The sequence below is a fragment of the Pipra filicauda genome, unplaced genomic scaffold (genome assembly GCF_003945595.2).
Source record: "Pipra filicauda isolate LSUMZ 115617 unplaced genomic scaffold, ASM394559v2 scaffold486_size446389_pilon, whole genome shotgun sequence".
In the NCBI taxonomy this organism is placed as follows: domain Eukaryota; kingdom Metazoa; phylum Chordata; class Aves; order Passeriformes; family Pipridae; genus Pipra; species Pipra filicauda.
The window spans coordinates 236,578-256,925 of record NW_024104627.1 but is presented as its reverse complement, the minus strand read 5'-3'; the positions used below and the strand labels follow the sequence as shown (position 1 = coordinate 256,925).

Below are 20,348 nucleotides of genomic sequence, written 5' to 3'. Positions count from 1 at the left end.
TTCTGAGTGTAGTTGGAGAGGGCTGTGCAGGGTCAGGGATCTGTGTTCAGAATGCGCCTGGAGATGAGCTCTGTCCAGATGTTTATTCCAGGCAAGTTGAAGACAACAGTCTTCAGGAGCCTGAGAATAGATTCCTTGTACTGGTCAGTGGAACTGAGGGATTTTGCCATTTGCAGTGCGGTTTCCAGGCATGCATTTCATTGTGATAGAGCTCTAGTAAGGACAAATACCTCGCAGTGACCTGCACAGCATGGTTCCAGTCACCATGGCTGCAATGTCAGTCACACCGCTATGTGTTTCTGGTGCACGTAGTTTTGGTTAGTGAGAGGAGGGATGTGCCAGGCTGTATGTTTAAATCCTCTGTCTGTGCAGCTGCTCCCTCAGGCTGTGTAGAGAAAGCTCCTCTGCCTGATGAGCACTTGGATTCACAGTTTTGGGCATGTGTGTTCCCTCAGCTGGGCACGGCCCTTGCAGTGGTGCTGCTGCAGTGGGCTGAGGAGGTCACTGCTGCAGCTCGGGGTGAGCAGGGGCTGGGCACAGGCCGGGTCTAGGGCACTGTGTTTGCAGTTCAGCCTGGAGTTCATGTGCTGTTCTGCTTTATCTCTGAATTTAGTTACAAAACAGTTTGGGGTTTTGGTGTGCATGGGTGTGTGCAGTAAGTCAGTGTTTCTGGAAATGGCCTCCTGAGAACCAACTGCTGCAGCTGAAGAAAGGGAATCTGCCCCACAGTGGGTCTGGAGCAAAGTTCTGAGGGGCTGCACTGCTTCAGAGAGTCACAGAACTCCCAAATTGTAGGTTGGAAGGGACCTCTTGAGGTTGTCTAGTCCAATCACACCTGCTTAAGAAGGGTAAGCAAGAGCAGGTTTCCCATGCCTGTATTCAGTTGGGGTTTTGAGTATCTCCAAGGATGGATGCTCTACAACCTCTTTGTACAATCTATTCCAGTGTTTGACCACTCTCACAGTAGAAACAGTGTTTTCTTGTGTTCAAATGGAATTGCCTGTGTCTTAATTTGTGCCTCATATCCTGTCATTCAGCACTACTGACAAAAGTGTCTGACTTTCTCTTCTTCGTTCCATCCCATCAGGTATTTATTTATATGTATTGAAAATATCTCTCCTCCATGCTCAACCTTGCCTTGTATGAAAACACTTCAGTCCCTTTATCATCCTCACAGCCTTTCACAAGACTTAGTCCTTCTCCATTCATCTCTCCCATCTGCCAGCAGCTGCTGGCCCTGCAGCTTGAGCCTTCTCTTTCTTCCTCCTGTGCAGGGGACATTCCCGGGGGGTGAGGGGCTGCCAGCCAGAATGCTAAAAGCCAGGCTTTGTTCACAGCCCCGGGGGGGACAGCTCAGCTGCCTGGGCTCAGATCGCAGTACTGGAAGCAAGCAGCAGTGTTTTAATGCGTGTTGCTGCTGCAGACGGGCCCCTTCCCTCCGCAGCTGGCACTGTCACCAGCACTGCCCGGCTGGCAGCGCGCAGGCTGGCACTGGGTGCCTGGAGGGATGCCCATGTGCAGGCACGGTGACTGCACGTGGCACGAGGACGAGGCTGCTGGTGTTGGCGCTGTGCACCAGGCTGTGTTCCCCAAGTGATGTGGGTAACCACTGCCAGAGCAGTATCTGGGGTGTGCAGGCAGCAAGGTGGCAGAGGCTGAAGCTTGGAGAACGGTGAGAGTTTCACTTGGCCCCAGTAGTAATGTTGAAAAATGGGAGCAGATCACTTCTGTTCTGGATGCCCCAAACAGCAGGGGTGGAGGTCCCAGTGGTAGGGAGCTGTGTGAACACTGCACAAAAAATCAGTGGGGGACCAGGGTGCTCCTTGTGAGCACTGCTGGGACCTCAGCAATGCCAAGGCACCAGCAGTGCCTTCACAATTGCCATTGCCTCAAGGATGAGTGAGGTTTTGCTTCTTGCAGCTGCACAGAATGCCCCAGAACACCTCCTGGGCCCTCCTCATCTGCACCTTCTCCCACTCTCCCACGCCGCTCCCCATGGCTCACTTGCAGCATCCCTTCTGTGCGCAGGGACTTGCTTCCCAGTGCCTTCAGCCATACACCAATCCCACATCGAGTGGCAGAAATGCCCCTGAACTTAGTGCATTTTGCACAGTGATGGTTTTTAGTCTAGAGGGACCATATTTTTAGCCAACCTGAAAGAACACAAGTTCAGAAAATAGCTGGAGATGCTGTGCAAGTAGTTCTGCTGAGAGCTTAGAGCCAGTCTCACTTTGGGCTGAAAGCTGCCTTCTGGGCATATCTGTCTGATTAGTTGCTGGCAGTGAGTAAAACATTCCAGTAAAGTGAGTATGATTGCTGAGCACTGGCCTTTCTCTGACTTCTTTCTGTGTCCTTTTCGAGTCTTTCTTTGAAATACCAGCTTGATTGAGCTATTTTAGAAGGATTGAGATCTGCCTAGAAAGAGCTGATGGGAGGTTCTGGAGGCTGGAAAGAATAACATTGTCAGAGAGCAACAGTTGTCTGAAAGGTGAGAAATAGAATTAGATGTTCATTTTCAGTGAAGATCTGTGGCCTTCCAATCTATATGAGGAATTAAAACCTATGAAAGACTTAAACCCTATAAATTATACATTCAAACAGTTAAGTTCTAAGTGCCTATCTTGTTGAGTGGATGTAATGTCCAGAGGTAGGTATTTGCAAAGACTGGAATCAAAAAAGATTTTGTGCTGCCTGCTGTGTCCAGGAAAGTGCTGCAGGAAGGTCCTGTACATTGGTCCTACATCCAGAGCCATCTGATGTGGGCAAACAGCAGTGGCTCTGGTCCTGCCTGTCAGCATGGCAGACACTCACCACCCTTCTTTCTAATAAATTAATAGGGCCTGGGCATTATGGCAGCATTTTGCCAAATAGCTATATAATGCCCATGCTAATGTGAGCCCACAAACTGCTTTTTTACATTTCCAGGATCTTGCTTGTTCTTCTTTTGCTCCTCCTTTTTTCCCTAAAGAGAGCAAAGTCCTGTCTGGGTACCTGTTTGTGCCTCTGACAGAACAAGCATTCTTATTGTCTAGATGCTCCTCACAGCAGCAGCCTAGGAGTACACATTTGGATTAAAGAAAAGCACTTCAGAAGAGAAAAAAACTGTAATGAATGATGAGAGATTTGTTATCAGTGCTGCACCACTCCAGTGAAGGGTGAGTTGGCACCTACTGACTGGCTTATAGAGCCCTGTGGTGAGTAGGGCTTGGACAACACCAGGGACACCTCTCAGTGGTAGCTGCCATGAGGCAAGGCACTTCTGTCTGGAAGGGATGATTCGTCTGTGCCAGTGGTTACAGGCACAGCTGTCTGGCACAGGCAGGCAGCTCAGAATCAGAGAATCAACTAGGTTGGAAAAGACTTCTGAGATCATCAAGTCCAACCTTAGTTCAAAGTGCCTGGCTCTGTGGACTTCAGAACATGTTGGAGCTGAGTGGCAAATTGTGCTGATCCAGAAGTAGGATTTCTTTCCTTGTTGCTGAAAAGAGTTTGCTCTGTTCTCTGAGACCCAGGTATTAAATTGGGTCTCAAGTGCAATTTGAAGTCTTGCAATCAAACCCATGCTGAAGTGGAATTTTTGAGGTGAAAATATCAGTAGCTGGGTGCTGTCTCATCTGCTTCTCTCATCCTGTCTAATCCCTTTTCTCTCCCCAGGCCAAAGAACTCTCCATCACCGGACTGATATCCTGGAGACGGTGATCCTGGTAAATCCTAATGTGGACAGCATCGTGTCTGAGGTAAGGATGAGGTGCCAGCGAGTTCTCTCCACATCAGCTCTCCTGACTTGGCTTGACATAGAGGTGATGATCATCACACCTTGCACCTTCTAGAGAGCATGAATGTGCTGCCAGTCTGCTGCAAGGTGAGGTGAAGTGGCCAAGTGTTCTGGTCTTGCCAATAACCAGGGCATGTGCAGTGACTATGATGTGACATGGAGCTGTGTTGGGCAGACAGTAGCAGTGTCTTTCCTCTTCAATAACCAACCTTCTTGTACGGATAAAACTTAGGGTTTGGCTGTTTGTGAATAACACATGAGTATTGCTTGTCCATGGGATTAGGATTCTGGGTGCTGGTGAGGAGTACAGGCAACTTCTGACTGCAGCACTATGTCTGATGGTAACAGGTCCGCTCACTGGTGTGTGATTCATCAGCCCACAAACTACTGATCCTCTGTGGACAGAGCTCAGACCAGGAAGGAGACTTGGTCCTGCAGACAGGGACCTTCACTTACCAGAAGTTTGCTGAGATACTTTCAGACCCAGAGGTGAGTGTGACCCATAATCCAGCATGACCCCTCCTGTTCAGAGTGCACGGTAGAGCAACACAGCCTGCACCCTCCTTCTGGTGACAGATTTGCAGACAGATGGGTTTGAAATCCAGAAAAAAATTGCACACCATAAATACTTCATGCTATTGTCTTGGGAATCCTGCTTTAACTCCCTGGCTTAAGTTTTCCAATGTGTAGGCATGGGTGATTCCTTTAAGTGTTCAGCTTGAAATAACCTTCCAGACTGGCTCTGCAGTGGGCTGGAACTCAAAATTTCTTGAAGCAGGTCTTAACATAACTGTGGGCAGCTTCTGAAAACACCCAACAGAGGCCATCATCACTCTGGTAAATGTGGGTATTTCTCTTCCTGTCATAGTGCAGCAAGTATGTTCACAGAAGGTTAAGAGTGTTCATCAGGGGTATGTAAAGATGATGAGGAGATGAGTAAATACTGATTAAGTAACTACGTGATGATTACATAACTACAAATGTTGCTGTTTAATTGCAGAATTCTTGCATCATTCAGATTGGAAAGGCACACAAGAGGTCTGTAGCCCAACCTCCTGCACAGAGCAGAGTCAGCACTGAATTTAGGCAAGCTTGCTCACGGATTTGTCCGTGAGGCCTGGAAAATCTTATAGGGAACCCCTGAACCACTTCTCCAGTGCTTATTATCTCAGCTAGCCATACTACAGCTTTCCTGAGAGACTTTACATTGTGTTTCTGTTGGCGCTCATTGCCAATACAGATATGCTGCTTCAGTTTTTGAGAAGCCCTACTTCCACTGATCGTGTGCCAGATGCTTAGAATGTCTTCATCTGAGTGACAGGAATGGCTGAGTGATACTTCGACAATTGATATTATTACTGCTGTAATTAAATCAGCATGTATGGTCTCCTTCATTTTTTTAAAGCTGGTTGTTCTCATTTATTTCTGGTATCTTGTTTATTTGGACAGGAACTAGTCAGTTAAGGGCTGTCTAAACAAGAGAATACAGTGTGCTAATCTCATTCCAGATACTTAGGAAGTTGAGGTGTAATGCTTCTTTGCTCGATATATACTCAGCGTAGCTGTAAAGAGCCTTGGAAATTATATGGACCTCAGTTCTACTTATTAATGGTGTAGCATGTCCCCAACCCTGTATGTGTAGCAGAGGTGGAGTCATGACTTTCAAAGTAGGTTCCAGGAAAGAAAATGAATTAAAAAAGAAAGTGCTGTGGCACTAGAACTGCACAGAGTGCTCTGTGATGTTTCACTAGCCAGTGAACGACAGTAAGTTCCGACAACGATGCTTAGCATTGAAAAAGTTGTCTCAAAGTTAGAATTCATAAATTAGAAACAAAAACCCCAACCTGCTGCTTTTGAGCAAGATATCCCAAGTTAAACAGGAAGAAGTAAGGAAAGAGGACAAAGTGGCTCCCGCTTTTCTTTCCTGCGGTCTTGGCACAGTACACTCCCAGCAGTCAGGAAGCACAGCAGCCCATCGGCATTAAGAATTTCAAAAGAGATCAAGACATGCCCCCATGCATTGATTTGCAATGGGCTTTTGGACCCTCAATGTTTCCTGTCAGTAAAGTGCTCATGGTGTCTTTAGTATTTCTGCACTAACTGGATTTTTTTTTTAAGTGCTGTACAGCTTTCAGAGCTCTGTTTGACCTTTATTTGTCTGTGCTTGTCTCATTAGGTCACCCAGATTCTCAGCAACACTGACTCAGATACCAAGGCCTCCCTTACTGTGTCGTGCCTGGGAGAAGGAGCCTGGAGCAACCTTGGGCATCCTCGATTTCAGGAAATTATAAATCTGAAACTGAATCCTGATCCAGTTCTGCCAGAAATGGATGGGGTGTCTGAGTTCGCAGAATATGTCTCTGAGACAGTCGACGTGCCGTCTCCATTTGATCTCCTGGAGCCGCCCACCTCAGGGGGCTTTCTGAAGCTTTCTAAGCCCTGCTGCTACATATTCCCTGGGGGAAGAGGTGATTCTGCTCTCTTTGCTGTCAATGGGTTTAACATCCTTGTGGATGGTGGCTCTGAGAGGAAATCCTGCTTCTGGAAGCTGGTAAGGCACCTGGATAGGATTGACTCAATCCTGCTCACCCACATTGGTGCGGACAACCTGCCCGGCATCAATGGGCTGTTGCAGAGGAAAGTTGCTGAGCAAGAGGAGGAACAATCCCAGGGCTCTACCAACTATAGTGACTGGATGAAGAACCTAATTTCTCCTGAGCTAGGGGTGGTTTTTTTTAATGTTCCTGAAAAGCTGAAGATGCCTGAGGCATCCATGAAAGTAAAGAGGAGCATCGAAGAAGCATGTCTGACACTGCAGTATCTTAACAGACTGGGCATTAAATCAGAGCCTCTCTACAGGGTAGTGAGCAGCACCATCGAGCCCATCACACTCTTCCACAAAATGGGAGTGGGTAAGCTGGACATGTATATACTGAACCCTGTCAAGGACAGTAAAGAAATGCAGTTTCTAATGCAGAAATGGGCTGGTAATAGTAAAGCAAAGACTGGTATAATTCTCGCAAGTGGGAAAGAAGGTGAAATTTCTGTTCCCTATCTCACATCCATCACGGCCCTAGTGGTGTGGCTTCCAGCCAGTCCAACAGAGAAAATTGTAAGGGTTTTGTTTCCTGGAAATGCTCCTCAAAATAAGATACTGGAAGGTCTTGAGAAACTCAAGCACCTGGATTTTCTGAGGTACCCAGTGGCTACTCAGAAAGATATCACTTCTGGAATACCTCCACCTGTGCTGAAGCAGACCAAAATTAAACAAAGAACTGACAGTAAAGAGAGTCTTAAGTCTTCTCCCAAGCCATCTGTGACAAAGCAAGTCAAGAAAGAAGAGGCAGTTGAGGAGGGGATTAAGGAAGTAAAATCAGAAGTTGTAAAGGATGCTAAAATTGAGAAAAAGATTAAAGAGCACACAGAAAAAATTTCTGAGAAATTTGTTAAACCTGAAAAGATAAGTGATGCTCTCAAAGCTGAGAAAAGAAAATTGGCAAAAGACAAGGTTGGAAAAAAGCATCTCAAAGAGAAAGTGTCCAAATTAGAGGAGAAGAAAGACAAAGAAAAGAAAGAGATTAAGAAGGAGAAAAAGGACTTAAAAAAAGATGATGGAAAGAAAGAGGAAAAAAAGGATTCAAAGAAAGATGATAAAAAAAAAGAAAACAAACCAGAGCCCAAAAAAATTCCTAAACCAGACTTGAAACCATTTACCCCAGAAGTAAGAAAAACATTGTACAAGGCAAAACTTCCAGGCAGACTCAAAACTGAGAAGATTAAAATCAAACCTGAAAAGGAACCTGAAAAGGTACCTGCTGACCTGAAGACATCACCAATGGAGAAGGCAGCTGTACAGGCAGAGCCAGGAGAGACTTCTATAGCGGCACAGAGGTTAGTCCTGTCTTCACCAGAAGATCTTACAAAGGACTTTGAGGAACTGAAGCACGAGGAGAAAGGGGTCTTGCAGGTGACTCAAGAACTGCCTGATATGGAGGTTAGTGATAAGGTTGTGAGAGCACCTGAAGCAGAGATAAAAGACTCTGCTGACATGACTGGTCAGAGCTGCCTTGAAGCAGATCTGATTTTGAAAACAAGGACTCCAGATCAGGGAATAACTACTATTGATATGGAAAAAGAATCACCAGCAGAGGAAAAGACAGTCCATCATCTGGAACTGAGGGGAGGTCGTGCTGAAAAAATAGAGGATGAAAGAAGAACAATAGATGAAAACCGTGACATGAGATACTGGGAGGGAAAAGCTGAGCAGAGCAAGGACATTCAGCTGTTTGCTGACAAAGACCAGGTGCCATCACAGACAGACTTCTTGGCAAAGGGTATTTGGCCACCAGTGTTCAAAGAGGAAGAAAAGGAGGAAGAGGAGAAAATCTCTTTGGACAGAAAACAGAGGGAAGCAGAAACAAAGACTTGTGAAAAGTATGTTGAGGGGACAGAGGCACAGGAAGAGGGTGAGAAGGAAAAGAAAGAAGATGTGATAGAAAAGGCAGAACTGGAAGAAAAGGAAGAACAGCACATGAAAGCAGAGAAGCTGGAAAAGAACAGAGACTTCTATGAGCTGAATCAGGATGAGAGGGAGGACAAACTGTCTACCACTACAGAAAAGGAGAAAGAATTAAGTGACATGGGTGAGAAAAACAAGTTACTTGTAAAGGACATAACAAAGGAAGAGTCATATCTGAGCAGCCTGCCAGTCCCACCAGGAGCAGCAGTAGAACATGTTTCCTATATTCAAGATGAAACTATCCCCGGCTACTCAGAAACAGAGCAGACCATTTCTGATGAAGAAATACATGACGAACAGGAAGAGAGGATCCCACACTTGAAGTATGATGTCAACACCTACGACATTTCTGTTCCTGACCACCCAGGCTCTTTTGAAGCAGTACATGGAATACAGGCTGTGCCTCCTGCTGACCTTTCAGCTAAGGGCTATGCTGGCCAGGAGTCTGAAATCCTGGCATATCCTACAAACATTGTGGCAGCACCTCTGGCTGAGGAGGAACACATATCCTCTGCCACCTCCATTACAGAATGTGACAAGCTTTCATCCTTTGCAACTTCAGTAGCAGAAGATCAATCTGTTGCATCTATAACAGCACCACAAACAGAAGAGACTGGAAAAAGCTCTTTACTTCTGGACACAGGAAACAGCATGCCCTCCTCTCGGACTGAAGCAACCCAAGGTCTTGACTACGTTCCCTCCGCTGGCACAATCTCTCCCACATCATCCTTGGAGGAAGACAAGTGCTTTAAATCTCCACCCCCTGAAGATTTCCATGCATTAGCAGAAGGAGAGAGAAAACTGGAGGCTCAAAAAAAGAATCTTCACGAAGAGGCAGAAGATGAAGAGGATGAAGAAGATGGTACTCCAAATATTGAGATTCCTGAGAAACTCAGAGGGCATTACGATGCCTCCATGTTTGCTCCTCAAGGATGCCCTGATAATGTGATAATCAGTGTTCCCACAGAAATGATGCCGTTATCCACTGAAGAAGCACCGTTTTCCCAGGCTGACTCTGCAGAGGCTGAAGAACGATGCATGAGTCCTGATGACAGCACAGTCAAAATGGCCTCTCCCACTCCATCTGGCCCTACCAGTGCTGGGCACACACCCTTCCACCAGTCTCCAGTGGAGGAAAAGCTGGAAACAGTAGATTCAGATCTATTTGAAAAACAAACAGATGCTACTGCCAAGAAACTGGAAGGCCAAACTTCCGTTGTGGTGAAGAGAGCCAAGGGTGAACCTCTCAGAGAAGACGAGGCATCTGCAGCTAAATCCAGACATGAAAAAGAAGTAACTGGACCTGTGCAGCACAAACTGGTCTTGGGCAGTGAATTTCCAGTGTCTCCTGGGGAGGAGGTGCAGGAAGAACCACTGAGGAAAGAGGAGCTGCCCTGGCTCTCCTACCACAAGCAGGACACGGTGGTGATCGGGGAGGAGGAGGAGGGTCCTGGAATGCCCCATCCCAGCACAGAGCCAGAAAAAGAGCGAGGAACTAAAACCATGACAGAAAGTTTAATGGGATTTTCAAAACACTTGTCCTTTGAGCCATTTGCAACCACAGAAGCGTCTCTAGGAAATGTGGATCTTTCACAGTTCACAAACCAAAGCAAATCTGAAAGTGACAAATCTTTGCAATTTTCACCAGATGACACCAAATCACTTTCTTTTACAGAAGAAAGTATTGGTAAAGAAAAACCCTCAGATATTTCTAAGGGAGTCACTGCTGAAGAAGGAAAAGCACAGTATTTCACAGGAGACACTTCAGAAGAGAAATCTTCTCATGTTTCCATTAAAGACATTTCCCCAGAAGAGAACAAATCCATCTCTCTCACTGAGAGTCCCAGCAGGGAAATCTCTTCAGACCTTTTTGGTAAAGGAATTTCTCTGGAAGACATCAAATCCCTTAGTTTCACAGAAGAGATACCTACAAAAGAAAAAACTATGTCCAACTTCACTGACAAATTCCCTGCAGAAGCTGTGAAATCTATGGGTTTCACAGACCAGAGCCCAGCTACATATGAAAAATCACTGGAAATTTCTGCCAAAGAACTGAAAGAAGCATCAAAATCTTCTCCTTGCCCAGAAAGTAGTTCAGTTAAAGACATGTCACCCAGAGATTCTTCAACTGAAGAAATGTCTCCAGATGACAGCAGTTTATTTTCTGCATCAGAAAGGGACCCGTTTAGGAGAAGAACTGCAGGCTCGGACTCTCAGGAAGTATCTCCAGACGCAAAGGCCTTACAGTTTACAGAATCTAGCCCAACTGAGGATAAAAAATCCTCACACATTTCTACTGAAGATGTAAAATCTTTTGGGTTCAAGGAAGCTCAAGAAGAAAAATCTCCAGAAATGGAAGACTTTTACATGAAAGATTTAAGTTATGAGAAGAAAGTGCGGTTTCCTGAAGAGGTGCAAGAGATCCCTGTTCAGGGAGGGCGGCAGAGATATGACAAAGAGAGAGAGAGCACATTCTTGGATGAGGTACCAGAATTTGAAACAAAATCCCTTCCTAAAATGGGAAAGGAGGAGATCCTGCCTCCTGCAGTGCCTGGCAGCCACACCTGGAGAGGAGCAGAAAGGGAAGCATGGGGCTCTGCATTTGGGTATCTTCAGGAAGGGAGAGAGAGTGGAAGAGGAAGGCAGTTACCCAGTGAGAAGGATAAGGAGGTCTACCATGCTGAAGACAAAGCCATGCAAGAAGAAACAGAATGTTTAAAGATGGAGTCATGTGATTACAAAGAAGACACACAGAGGAGTGCCACATTTACATCAGAAAAAAAGAAAGTGGATGTGGTTCCTGCTGACATCACTGTGCTAGAAAGAACACAAGGGGAAGGTTCTCCTCTGTCTCCTCAGTATGTCTCTGGTGAGGAAAACCAGGCCAAAGCTTTAACTGGAAAGAAAGAAAGGCAAGAAATACTGTTGACATCTAAACAAGATTACTCCTATTTAGATGATGAGGAGAAAGCTGTCTTAGATATCTATGCAAAATCACTAGACCAAGCAGTGACGGGATCTCCCCTGTCTGCAATGGGAAAGGAGATTGAGGCAGCACCAGGAGCAGAGAGGCCTTGCAAGTTAGATCAGTGCAAGCCACCTTTGTGGGAGGATGTCCCATCAAAGATGGCTGAGAAGAAATCAGACATCAGTGATTTGTACCAGGAAGTAGACTGCCAATACAAGTCAGATAGAAGGCAGAAGGATGACTGCAAATCCACTGAGGGTCTGTATGACTCTACAGGAAGGAAAGAGCAGACAGCAGCAGCATCTACTCTGTTGCAATCTACAAGACCAGCAGAATATATTGCAACGTCCCCAGAAGAGAGCACTGTGGTGTCAGGGCAGCGTGCACATTCTCCTTTTGACAAAGGACAAAGCCTTTGTCAAAAAAGCAGTGCTGCCATGGGCCATGCTGGGGCTGTAGGTGTTGCCATCCAAGAGTTGTATCCTCCAGAGACCTATTCCAGGAGCTCCGTTGAGCCTTATTCTTATGAGGAAGGAGTCTGCACATATAGAAATGATGACAGTTTGACAAGACAAGAGCAAGAAGAAAGAGAACCAACTCCCTACCCTGATGAAAGAAGTTTCAAGTATGCTGACATCTATGAGAAGGTAATTGTGTCTGGAGTGGGACTCTCCCCCTTCACAGCCAAAAGTGCAGACAGCCCAGGTCACACTGACAAGGTGCCAGTAACAGCAGTGAGCTCTCAAAAAGGTCAAAGTTTTCACGTCTCTGCAAAGGAAGAGGAGTCCTGCCTTTATACCTCTGCTGAGAAGGAGTTGTCATCTCCAGCATCCCCTAGAGATAAAGCAGATTCAGTCTTTGACTATACAGATACCCATGAAAGATACTTGCCCTTGTCTGAAACAGGAAAGCCTAGGATATCAGAAGGACAGGAAAAAATGAATGTGTCTTCTGTTTTGCCAGGAGAACTGGACTCTGCACTGCACTCATCATCTGCAAGTACAGTATTTGCCCTTCCCACAGGCACAACTGACACCTTTTATCAAGGGAAATCATCCGCCTATATTGATGCTGGTCGTCCGGATGAGAACATCGTTTTGTCTAGCCAGGAGCAGGTACCTCTGTCCATGAAATCTGAAAGCCCAGATCCCAAAGATACATACTATGAGAAAGCAGGTCGTGGGGAAGAAAGCACGAGTGACTCAGAGTTAGAAAAAGGTGCTAAGGAGAAGTCTGAAAAGGAGTCTAAACTGCACGTCCCAGCTGGAGCTGCAGGCACTGTCTATGCACACACCTCAGCCATCGGCAAGTTCCCTGTCTCAGAGACCCTCCTGCAGAGCAAGCGTCAGGATCCCCTTTCCCCCAGCTCCACTTCCTCTTCTCCCTCTGGTCCAGGCTGGAAAGAGGAATACGGAAGTAGGACAACTGCATCAGCTGCTGTCGTGGAAACGTATGTTGATGGTTACACTGATATGCCAGACACGGGCAGAGCTTCAGAAATGTGCCATGGAAGACAAGATTCTTCACAAAAGAGAGAGGTTGCTGAAGAATCCACAAAGGAATCTCATTTCTGTGTAGCAGATTATCCAAGTGCAGCAGTGGTCTCCGAGTGCCCGGAGCAAGCCACATACTTGAAATCTGCTTCCAAAAAACACACAGAGGAATATGAACAGGGCCCAACGGTAGAGGACAGAGGGATGGATAACTCTTCTGGATTTGAAAGCTCCCTGCTAGGAAAGACTGAAACAGCCAGCATGTTCAGACTTGAGCAAACCTCAGCAAGCCGTTTAGGGGATATCTCTCTTTCTTTAAAGTCTCCATGTGCTTTGCTCTCAGACCAGCAGAAGAAAGATGAGTACTTGGAGGTTTCTGAGAAAATCAGCAGCCTTGACTCATCTTTTCCTAAATTCTCACCACTGAGTCCATATGAAGAAAAGTTGTTCTCCAAAGGTGCGGAGAGAGAGTCTGTGCCCCAGAAACAGCTGAAAGATGACTCTTCCAGCCTGTCAGAGGAACCTTCATCTGAAGCCACCACTCCTGTGATACCAACTACAGCAGAAAGTTTCTACTCCCATATGCTTTCCACATACACAGGTGCAGGAGTGGAACCAGGTACCAGGAGTCCTTGGGATGTGTCTCCACAGATTCCAGATAATGCTGTGAAAACACATATAGCTGAAACCAAAGATTTTGTGTTTGCTGAAGAACACGGTTCTCCATTCCTCTGTGGCATGGGTGACAGCACCTTGCCATGCAGAAAGGAGTGCCAGGTCTCAGAGCCCACGCCATCCTCTGAGAAGGAAGAGCAGCAGCCCTGTGGCAGCAGTCCAGAGCAGAAGGCACCGTTTGCAGAACAGCTGCTGACACTGACATCTCTCCCTGATGTGTTGACATCATTTCCTCATCATCAGCATGAAGATGAAGCCACAGCCAATGGTCCAACAGAGGTGAGCACCAGTCTGCAAGCTTTCCAAAGCACGTGCCATGCAGCAGAGGCAAACGATGAAAGAACATATCCCGATTCTGACAGCAGTTTTTCTCCATGCACAGGCAAAGAGGATACAGAGAGGCAAAGCCGCCCCTCCTCTCTGATGTCCCCTGAACACAGTTTCCAGCCCTTTATTCCAGATATGCAGAGAGGTGGAAAAACAGAGGACCGTGGAGATGCTTCCCATGACATGGAGCCACATTTAGGAGGCAGTTTTGATTGTGGACAGAAATTTTCCTCATGTGAATACAAGCAGAGAAAGGGAGAGCTCTCTCCCTCATTCATCAACCCAAGCCCCCATGAGCTCTCTGAAGACAGTGACCTTTCACAGGAGGACGGTCACCCTTCAGTACAGGGAAGACAACCCCACACTGGGAGCAGCCCCATGCAAAGCGCCACAGTGGAGGAAACCCCTCCAACATCAGTGAGTGATTCTGGAACCTCCCAGTCAGACTCGGATGTCCCACCTGAGACTGAAGAATGCCCATCCATCACAGCAGATGCCAACATGGACTCGGATGAAGATGCAGATTTCCTCCCAGTGGACAAAGCTGTGGGGAATGCTCATCATGCCAGTTCTAGGTCCAGCCATGATCCTCAGCCTGTTCCAATGGTAGATCCCCATCCCCACCCTCCTCACCCTGATGTCTGCATGGTAGACCCTGATATGTTGGTAAATGAGCAAAGCATGAGCAGAACTGATAAAATTTCCAAGAAGGACATAAAAGAAAAGAACAAAGGTGTAAGGAAGCCTTTGAGCAAACCCAAATCTTCCTCACCTGCACGGAAATCGGATGTGAAAGGGAAACGATCACCCACTCCTGTGAAACAGCCATCAGACAAATCTCCAAAATCTGTCACTGCCAAAAAAGAAAGAGACGGAGGAGAAAAGCCCAAACCACGTAGTGTGCTGATGCCAGAGGATGAGTTATCCCGAAGTAGTCACAGCAACCCTGGCAAGAGCCTTGTTAATGGCATCAAAACAAACCCTGGTAAGAAATTCTTCCTGAAGCATGCACTGTCTCTATAGGTCCAGCATAGAGGAAAGCACTAGATTAAACATAGCAGAATAGAAAACAGGACTTCCCAGTCAGACATAAAAAAGTTACAAGCAGTGATAAGGTTGAGAGGTACAAAAGGTTGATAGGAAAGAGCAAGAGAGTCCTAGGAGTAGCAGCGATTCACAGGGATGGCAGAAAGCCAGGATAAACCTTTTAGAAAGACTACTGTAATACTCTAGCATAGAAAGGCCACCAGAACAGAGGTTATTTTAGAAAATGTAGGTTATTAAACAACAAAGATTAGGATGAAATATTGGTTGGGATAACAAATCTGCAAAAGTTGATAACGGAGATTTTTGATTCCCTTCCCCAGGAAAAGCTTCTGAACCTAAAGCCTTCCAGTCCCTCCCCAAAGAACAGCAGAACTCCCTTTCCCTCCCAAGACCTGTGACAGCACTGGCCCAGAAATGCACCGAGGTCACCTCTAAGCAGCAGAGCTTGGATAAGTCTTAACTTCATTGCTGCAGGGAAAGAAACCTTTCTGGAATTCAAGTCCTTCAGTGTTAATCTGAGTGTTTGCCCTTTCCAGAAGGGTTTTGATAGCATCTTGTTTTCTCTTTTTCCAAAGCTTCCAATAGTCCTAAGAGCAGTTTCTCTGTGCCTATGGGTCCACCTGTCTACGTGGACTTGGCCTACATCCCCAACCACTGCAGCGGAAAGAACACAGACCCAGAGTTCTTCAAGCGGGTTCGAGCATCGTATTATGTTGTGAGTGGGAATGATGCAGCCAATGGAGAACCAAGCCGTGCAGTGCTGGATGCACTTCTCGAAGGGAAGTCTCAGTGGGGAGACAACCTGCAGGTAGGTCATGGAAATGTGAAGGGCTGCGTGATGCTCTTGATGTCACGAGTGCTTGGAAGGTGTGTATCGCAAACAAACCTGAAGGAGTACACTGAGAGGAAGCAAATGGTACTGGGCATGTCCTGCTCTGCAGTTTTAGCAGAGTAATTGTTTGTACCCAGGATGAGGAGGACACCTGCAAAATGGTGTGAGTGGAAGCAGACATGTCCTCCCTTCCACATCCTTCTGAGGGGAGAAAGCATTTAAAGATCATACACTCCTCCATACCTGCTGCAGGATGAGCCTATCCTCAAGCAAAATCAAGCACCATCACAGTCAGAATTTTCGTCAGTGTGCCACACCCAGTGGCGTCTGTTGCTAGCCAGGCTGCGAAGATTTTTCTGATAGCAGCTTACTAATAGTGCTTTTAAGGCAGAATGTCCTTAAACACAGTTCTTGCTTAGCCAGGCTTGCAGGACACCCCAAGGGGGCACTCCTGAAGACATGTACAAGAAGATGTGCATGTTCTTTCAGACGAAGCAGCCTCATATTTCAAGGTCCCTGAGTTGCACATTGGGTCATCGTGTCTGTTAACAGTGGCTGCCGGCACTGTTCCTTTTCACACTGAAGGATCTTTCTGAGGTTGTTTCTGGAGCTCCCAAGCACAGTGCTCTCCCCTGCACTGCAGCCATTCTCATAATTATGGTGTCCGGGCTGCCACTTTGCAGCCAGTTCAGAGCCCCATTGTGCTGGTACTGTATAAAATAAAGCTCTGCCTCAGAACCTGACATCTGAAAGACATTAAATAGAACAAGCAGTACCAAGGGTACAGTGTTCCAAAATTAACAGGAAATTTTAGCCTCAGCTCCTGTGGGCATTGTTTGTCGCTGTGGTTGTTCTCAATCATCTCTGCTGCTTTCTTTTCCCAGGTGACATTGATTCCAACACATGATACTGAGGTGACACGAGAATGGTATCAACAGACCCACGAGAAACAGCAGGAGCTAAACATCATGGTACTGGCAAGCAGCAGCACTGTTGTGATGCAGGACGAATCTTTTCCAGCCTGTAAGATTGAATTCTAAATCTCTCACACTTTGTGTTCATCCATTGACTCTTCAATCACCGATGCAACATCAGAGACACCATCTAATCACAGTCCAGTTCTTCTCTGGTTTAGTCCTCTACATGGTTCCCATTTGTCAGGCAGTCGGGTATCCATCTAGCTCAGCACTGGATGCCATGAGGAAGAAGTGCAGGGCTCTGTAATTTTCTGGACTGAGCAAAGAGTTTGTGCAAGAGCAGTTGCAGACCAGGGGCACTTTCACTTTCCCTGCTTTATTCTGCTACCTGTACAGTTTCTGTAGACTATCTTGGCTGCCTTGCTGCTGTGAGAGCTTGTTCTACTCTCTTGCTGGCTGCCTTACCATTTAACCTGCAGCACCATGAACCTCATCTTTCTGATGAGGCATGAAGTGCTGCTGCTGCATGCAGAGAGTGCATGGGGGGCCATGGAGCCAAGGTGAAATCTAATTTGCAAAGAAAGTGCACTGGGGAGATGAGGGAAGGCAAAACCCTTCAACTGTTATGTGACAGTGAAGGTCATTCTTCCATCTCCCATGCTGAGCATACAGGAGGTGTTTTGAGCAAGGGGACTTCTACTCCAACTAGGCAGGACCACCGCATGCCAACATGGCAAGTTTCTGTCCCAAATATTTGCCTATGGCATCCTGCAGCACCTGCTTGGGTGCTCAGGAAGCCAGGATGAAGGACACGGTGGGGGAGGACATGGGAGGGGAGGGTTCAGCACATTCCTAACCTGTTAACTTGAGCTTCGCACACATAGTGGCCAACCTGCACATCAGCTGTGTGGCAGGAGGAGGTACAGGGGGGCTGTGGCCTGAACAGTCACACAAAAAGAGCATCCAAACGCACAACTACAGCCCCCTCCACAGCAGAAGGGCTGAAATAACTCTGGCCATTGTTGGCCCAAGATGTTCGAGAAACCTTCCTGTCCCTAAACGAAAGGCTCTGGAGGACTGTGGTGAGGCCACTGAGGAGCGCGCAGGCTCTGTGGGGGAGGCCGGTGCCTGGCAGGTGTCTTTGGGTGTGCCAGCTCTGCACGCAACAGCCATGTCCTCGCTGCCTGTGTGCCAGGGTCCAAGCCTCAGAGTTGTGTTCAAGCTTTATTTTGTCCCCCCAAGTGTCCTGGATATGGGGAATAGAACCTGTGGTGTGAGGAAAGAGAACCCCCTTCCCGAAGTACTCGGGAGAAAGTAGTGTAGCAAGCGTAGTCACGCTCAGTTATCCCCCTGTCATGGCAGGGATGTGTTGGCAGCACAGGTGAGGTGCTGCTAGTCCATGCAGTGCCACCTTGCAGCTCATTCCCTGACACCACTGTGGGCACCTGTCCTTGCTCTCTGGTCATCCTGACAGAAGCACAGCTGTGTGCCGTGAGTGCACCATGGCTACTGAGCAGCCACCCAGGACCTCCTTGGCAGGCAGACCTGTTCCAGTGTGGGAGACCCATTCTCCTTGCATGGAGAGCAGCTCCAGGAGTGTGGGTGCTCAGGTGCACTGAGCCAGCAGCACCTTTGCCACCTCCAAGAGCATTGACAGAGGGTCTTATCACAAAGACGGCCTTTATCTTTCTATAAGACAAAGAGAGTGGCAGCAGGCTGTCCTCTGGGGAAAGAGGAATGAGATAGAAAGCAGTGCTGCAAGGCTTGACATTCAGCACAAAGGTATTTCTATCTGCTGTGTCACCTACTGTGCTTGGCCCTGAGCCGAGGGCTGACTCCACCATGAGCATCACGAGACCCTGTGTTGCACTTGCCTGGGACACTTCAGTCTCAGTGCTAGTTTTCTGGCAGGTGACATAAAGAAAATGCTGCTTAGAAACCTGCTCCTAGGATAAAAATGGAGTTTCTAGGGAAATGGTCTATCTTGCATTTAATTTATATATTTATTTTTTTTTTAATGTAAAGCTGCATTTTTTTGTTGATTTAATATTTTAATTTATACATGTTAACATGATACCATGTGCTTTTAGTGTCAGTTCAGAGGTTTCTTGGTACAAATACTTACATGCTGCAATTTAAATAACAACATAAAAAGACCACAGAGAACTTGCTGGCAGCCAAAATGTCTCTGCAAGGCTGTATCTAAAACCCAGCAGCTGCAGGACAAGGCCTGAGGCCAGCAACCTCCCCAGGGCGCAACCAGCCCTTTGGATACAGCCCTTGTTAGGAGCATGTGAGCTTACTCAGGGCTTTAGCAAATCCTTGCCCTGTGCTGTGTTCATTTTAACCATGGAATTACCCTGTATCTGCCAGCAGAATAAATGTCATTCTCTGTTCCCCGATGGGGTCAGCATCCATGAATGTTGGTTCTGGCAATAGCAGGCAGTACAACACCTGCCCCTGTTCCCCCCCAGAATGCTGGGGGGATTTGCCTGCAGTGCTTTGGGGAGACCGTGGCTCACCCACCGTGGCAGCAGCTGCAGGATGCCAGGCACCAGAGGCACAAGCGTGGCCCTCACTGGCTCCCAGGATCCCTGTATGTGGCCAGATGTAAAAGCTAATGCACTAACTTTAGATAGACCCACACATGAATGTTTTCTCAATTTTAAACTTGAAGCAATTCTAAGCAGCAGTAATAGTGAGGCTTTGTGAGGTGCCTGCGTCCTCCAGCAGGAGTGCAGCCAGCAGTAGGTTCCAGAAGGAACGCTGCCCTCCGCACTCCTTTCCTGCCTTCTGCAGCTCTGCTGCTTTGACAGCTTTATCCTACACCAGTTTGATTCCCTGTCCTCAAGGCTCCACATTTTGTTTTCAGTTTTTTGTGGCAGTCTGTTCTGCCTTCAGCTTCTCTCGCTCCCTGTCTTTTTCCACCTGCTCCACCTTCCATCTTAAAAAACTATGGGGAAAAAGACTTAGGAAGATGCCAATTTGTAAAGAAGCCTGACCCTGCTCAGGCCACAGGAGCCAGCAGGACCTACCCGGAGCCAGGGGCAATACAACACTATAGAGAGAAACAGTTAAACTCTGCTTTTGCTTGTTTCTGCATGTGGGCAACAACGCGTAATCTTCCTGTATGTAATAGGTAAAAAATACTATTTTAAACCTATAATTAAAAAAGTGAACGTCTTAACTGTATTGAAATGGCAACTTGTGCTCCTAGCTTCTTCTATGCTAAATGTTTTAAGAACAGAGCCCTGATTTTTTTCTTCAGCATCATATTTCTATTTGAATTTAGTTCCTTAAGTTCTGTCCTTTTGCCCATTTTCCATGTGAAACACTCTGTAACTAACTGCTGTCAAGAGAGGAGCCCAACACATTAATAATAAAGCCACATTAATTGCGAACAAAAACATCACCAGTTTCAAACTGTTCTTTCAGTGAGCCCACACTGTAGGCAGGGGCATAAGACACAGCTGCTGTGCCACCCTCCCGTGTCTCCCAGCTCAGGCGAGCCTCGGCTTTTCCACCTTCACCAGCAGCTGCTAAAACCTCCTGTGTCTCAGGAGAGAGACACAGAGGCTGTCTGGGACACCCCCCCACCGGCCCCAGCAGGGTGACCAGTGGGTCCCTCTATGGGACATCTGGGATGCACAGCTGGCTGAGGGCTGAGGGGTGGGAACGCAGCCCCTGATAATCCAGCGAGGGGCCTGGCACAGCCTGTCTGTCCTGGGATGCTGCCACTCCTCACAGTTCCCAAATCATGCTTTCAATTGTGGTCTTGTATCTGTCCCTGCACTT

General features: G+C 47.1%; 1 protein-coding gene across 3 annotated transcripts in view; it reads left to right on the top strand.

The window, feature by feature from the left end:
• MAP1A (microtubule associated protein 1A) overlaps positions 1–19,962 on the top strand; it is a 59,510-nt gene extending 39,548 nt beyond the window's left edge. For all 3 annotated transcript variants that reach the window (XM_027745396.2, XM_027745397.2, XM_027745399.2), the window contains 5 exons: positions 3,655–3,737; positions 4,124–4,264; positions 5,952–14,742; positions 15,380–15,612; positions 16,521–19,962. In XM_027745396.2, the coding sequence (XP_027601197.2) occupies positions 6,102–14,742; positions 15,380–15,612; positions 16,521–16,676 (9,030 nt within the window). In that variant the 5' untranslated portion in view covers positions 3,655–3,737; positions 4,124–4,264; positions 5,952–6,101 and the 3' untranslated portion in view covers positions 16,677–19,962. The remainder of the gene's footprint in view (positions 1–3,654; positions 3,738–4,123; positions 4,265–5,951; positions 14,743–15,379; positions 15,613–16,520) is intronic.
• The last annotated feature ends 386 nt before the right edge of the window (positions 19,963–20,348 follow it).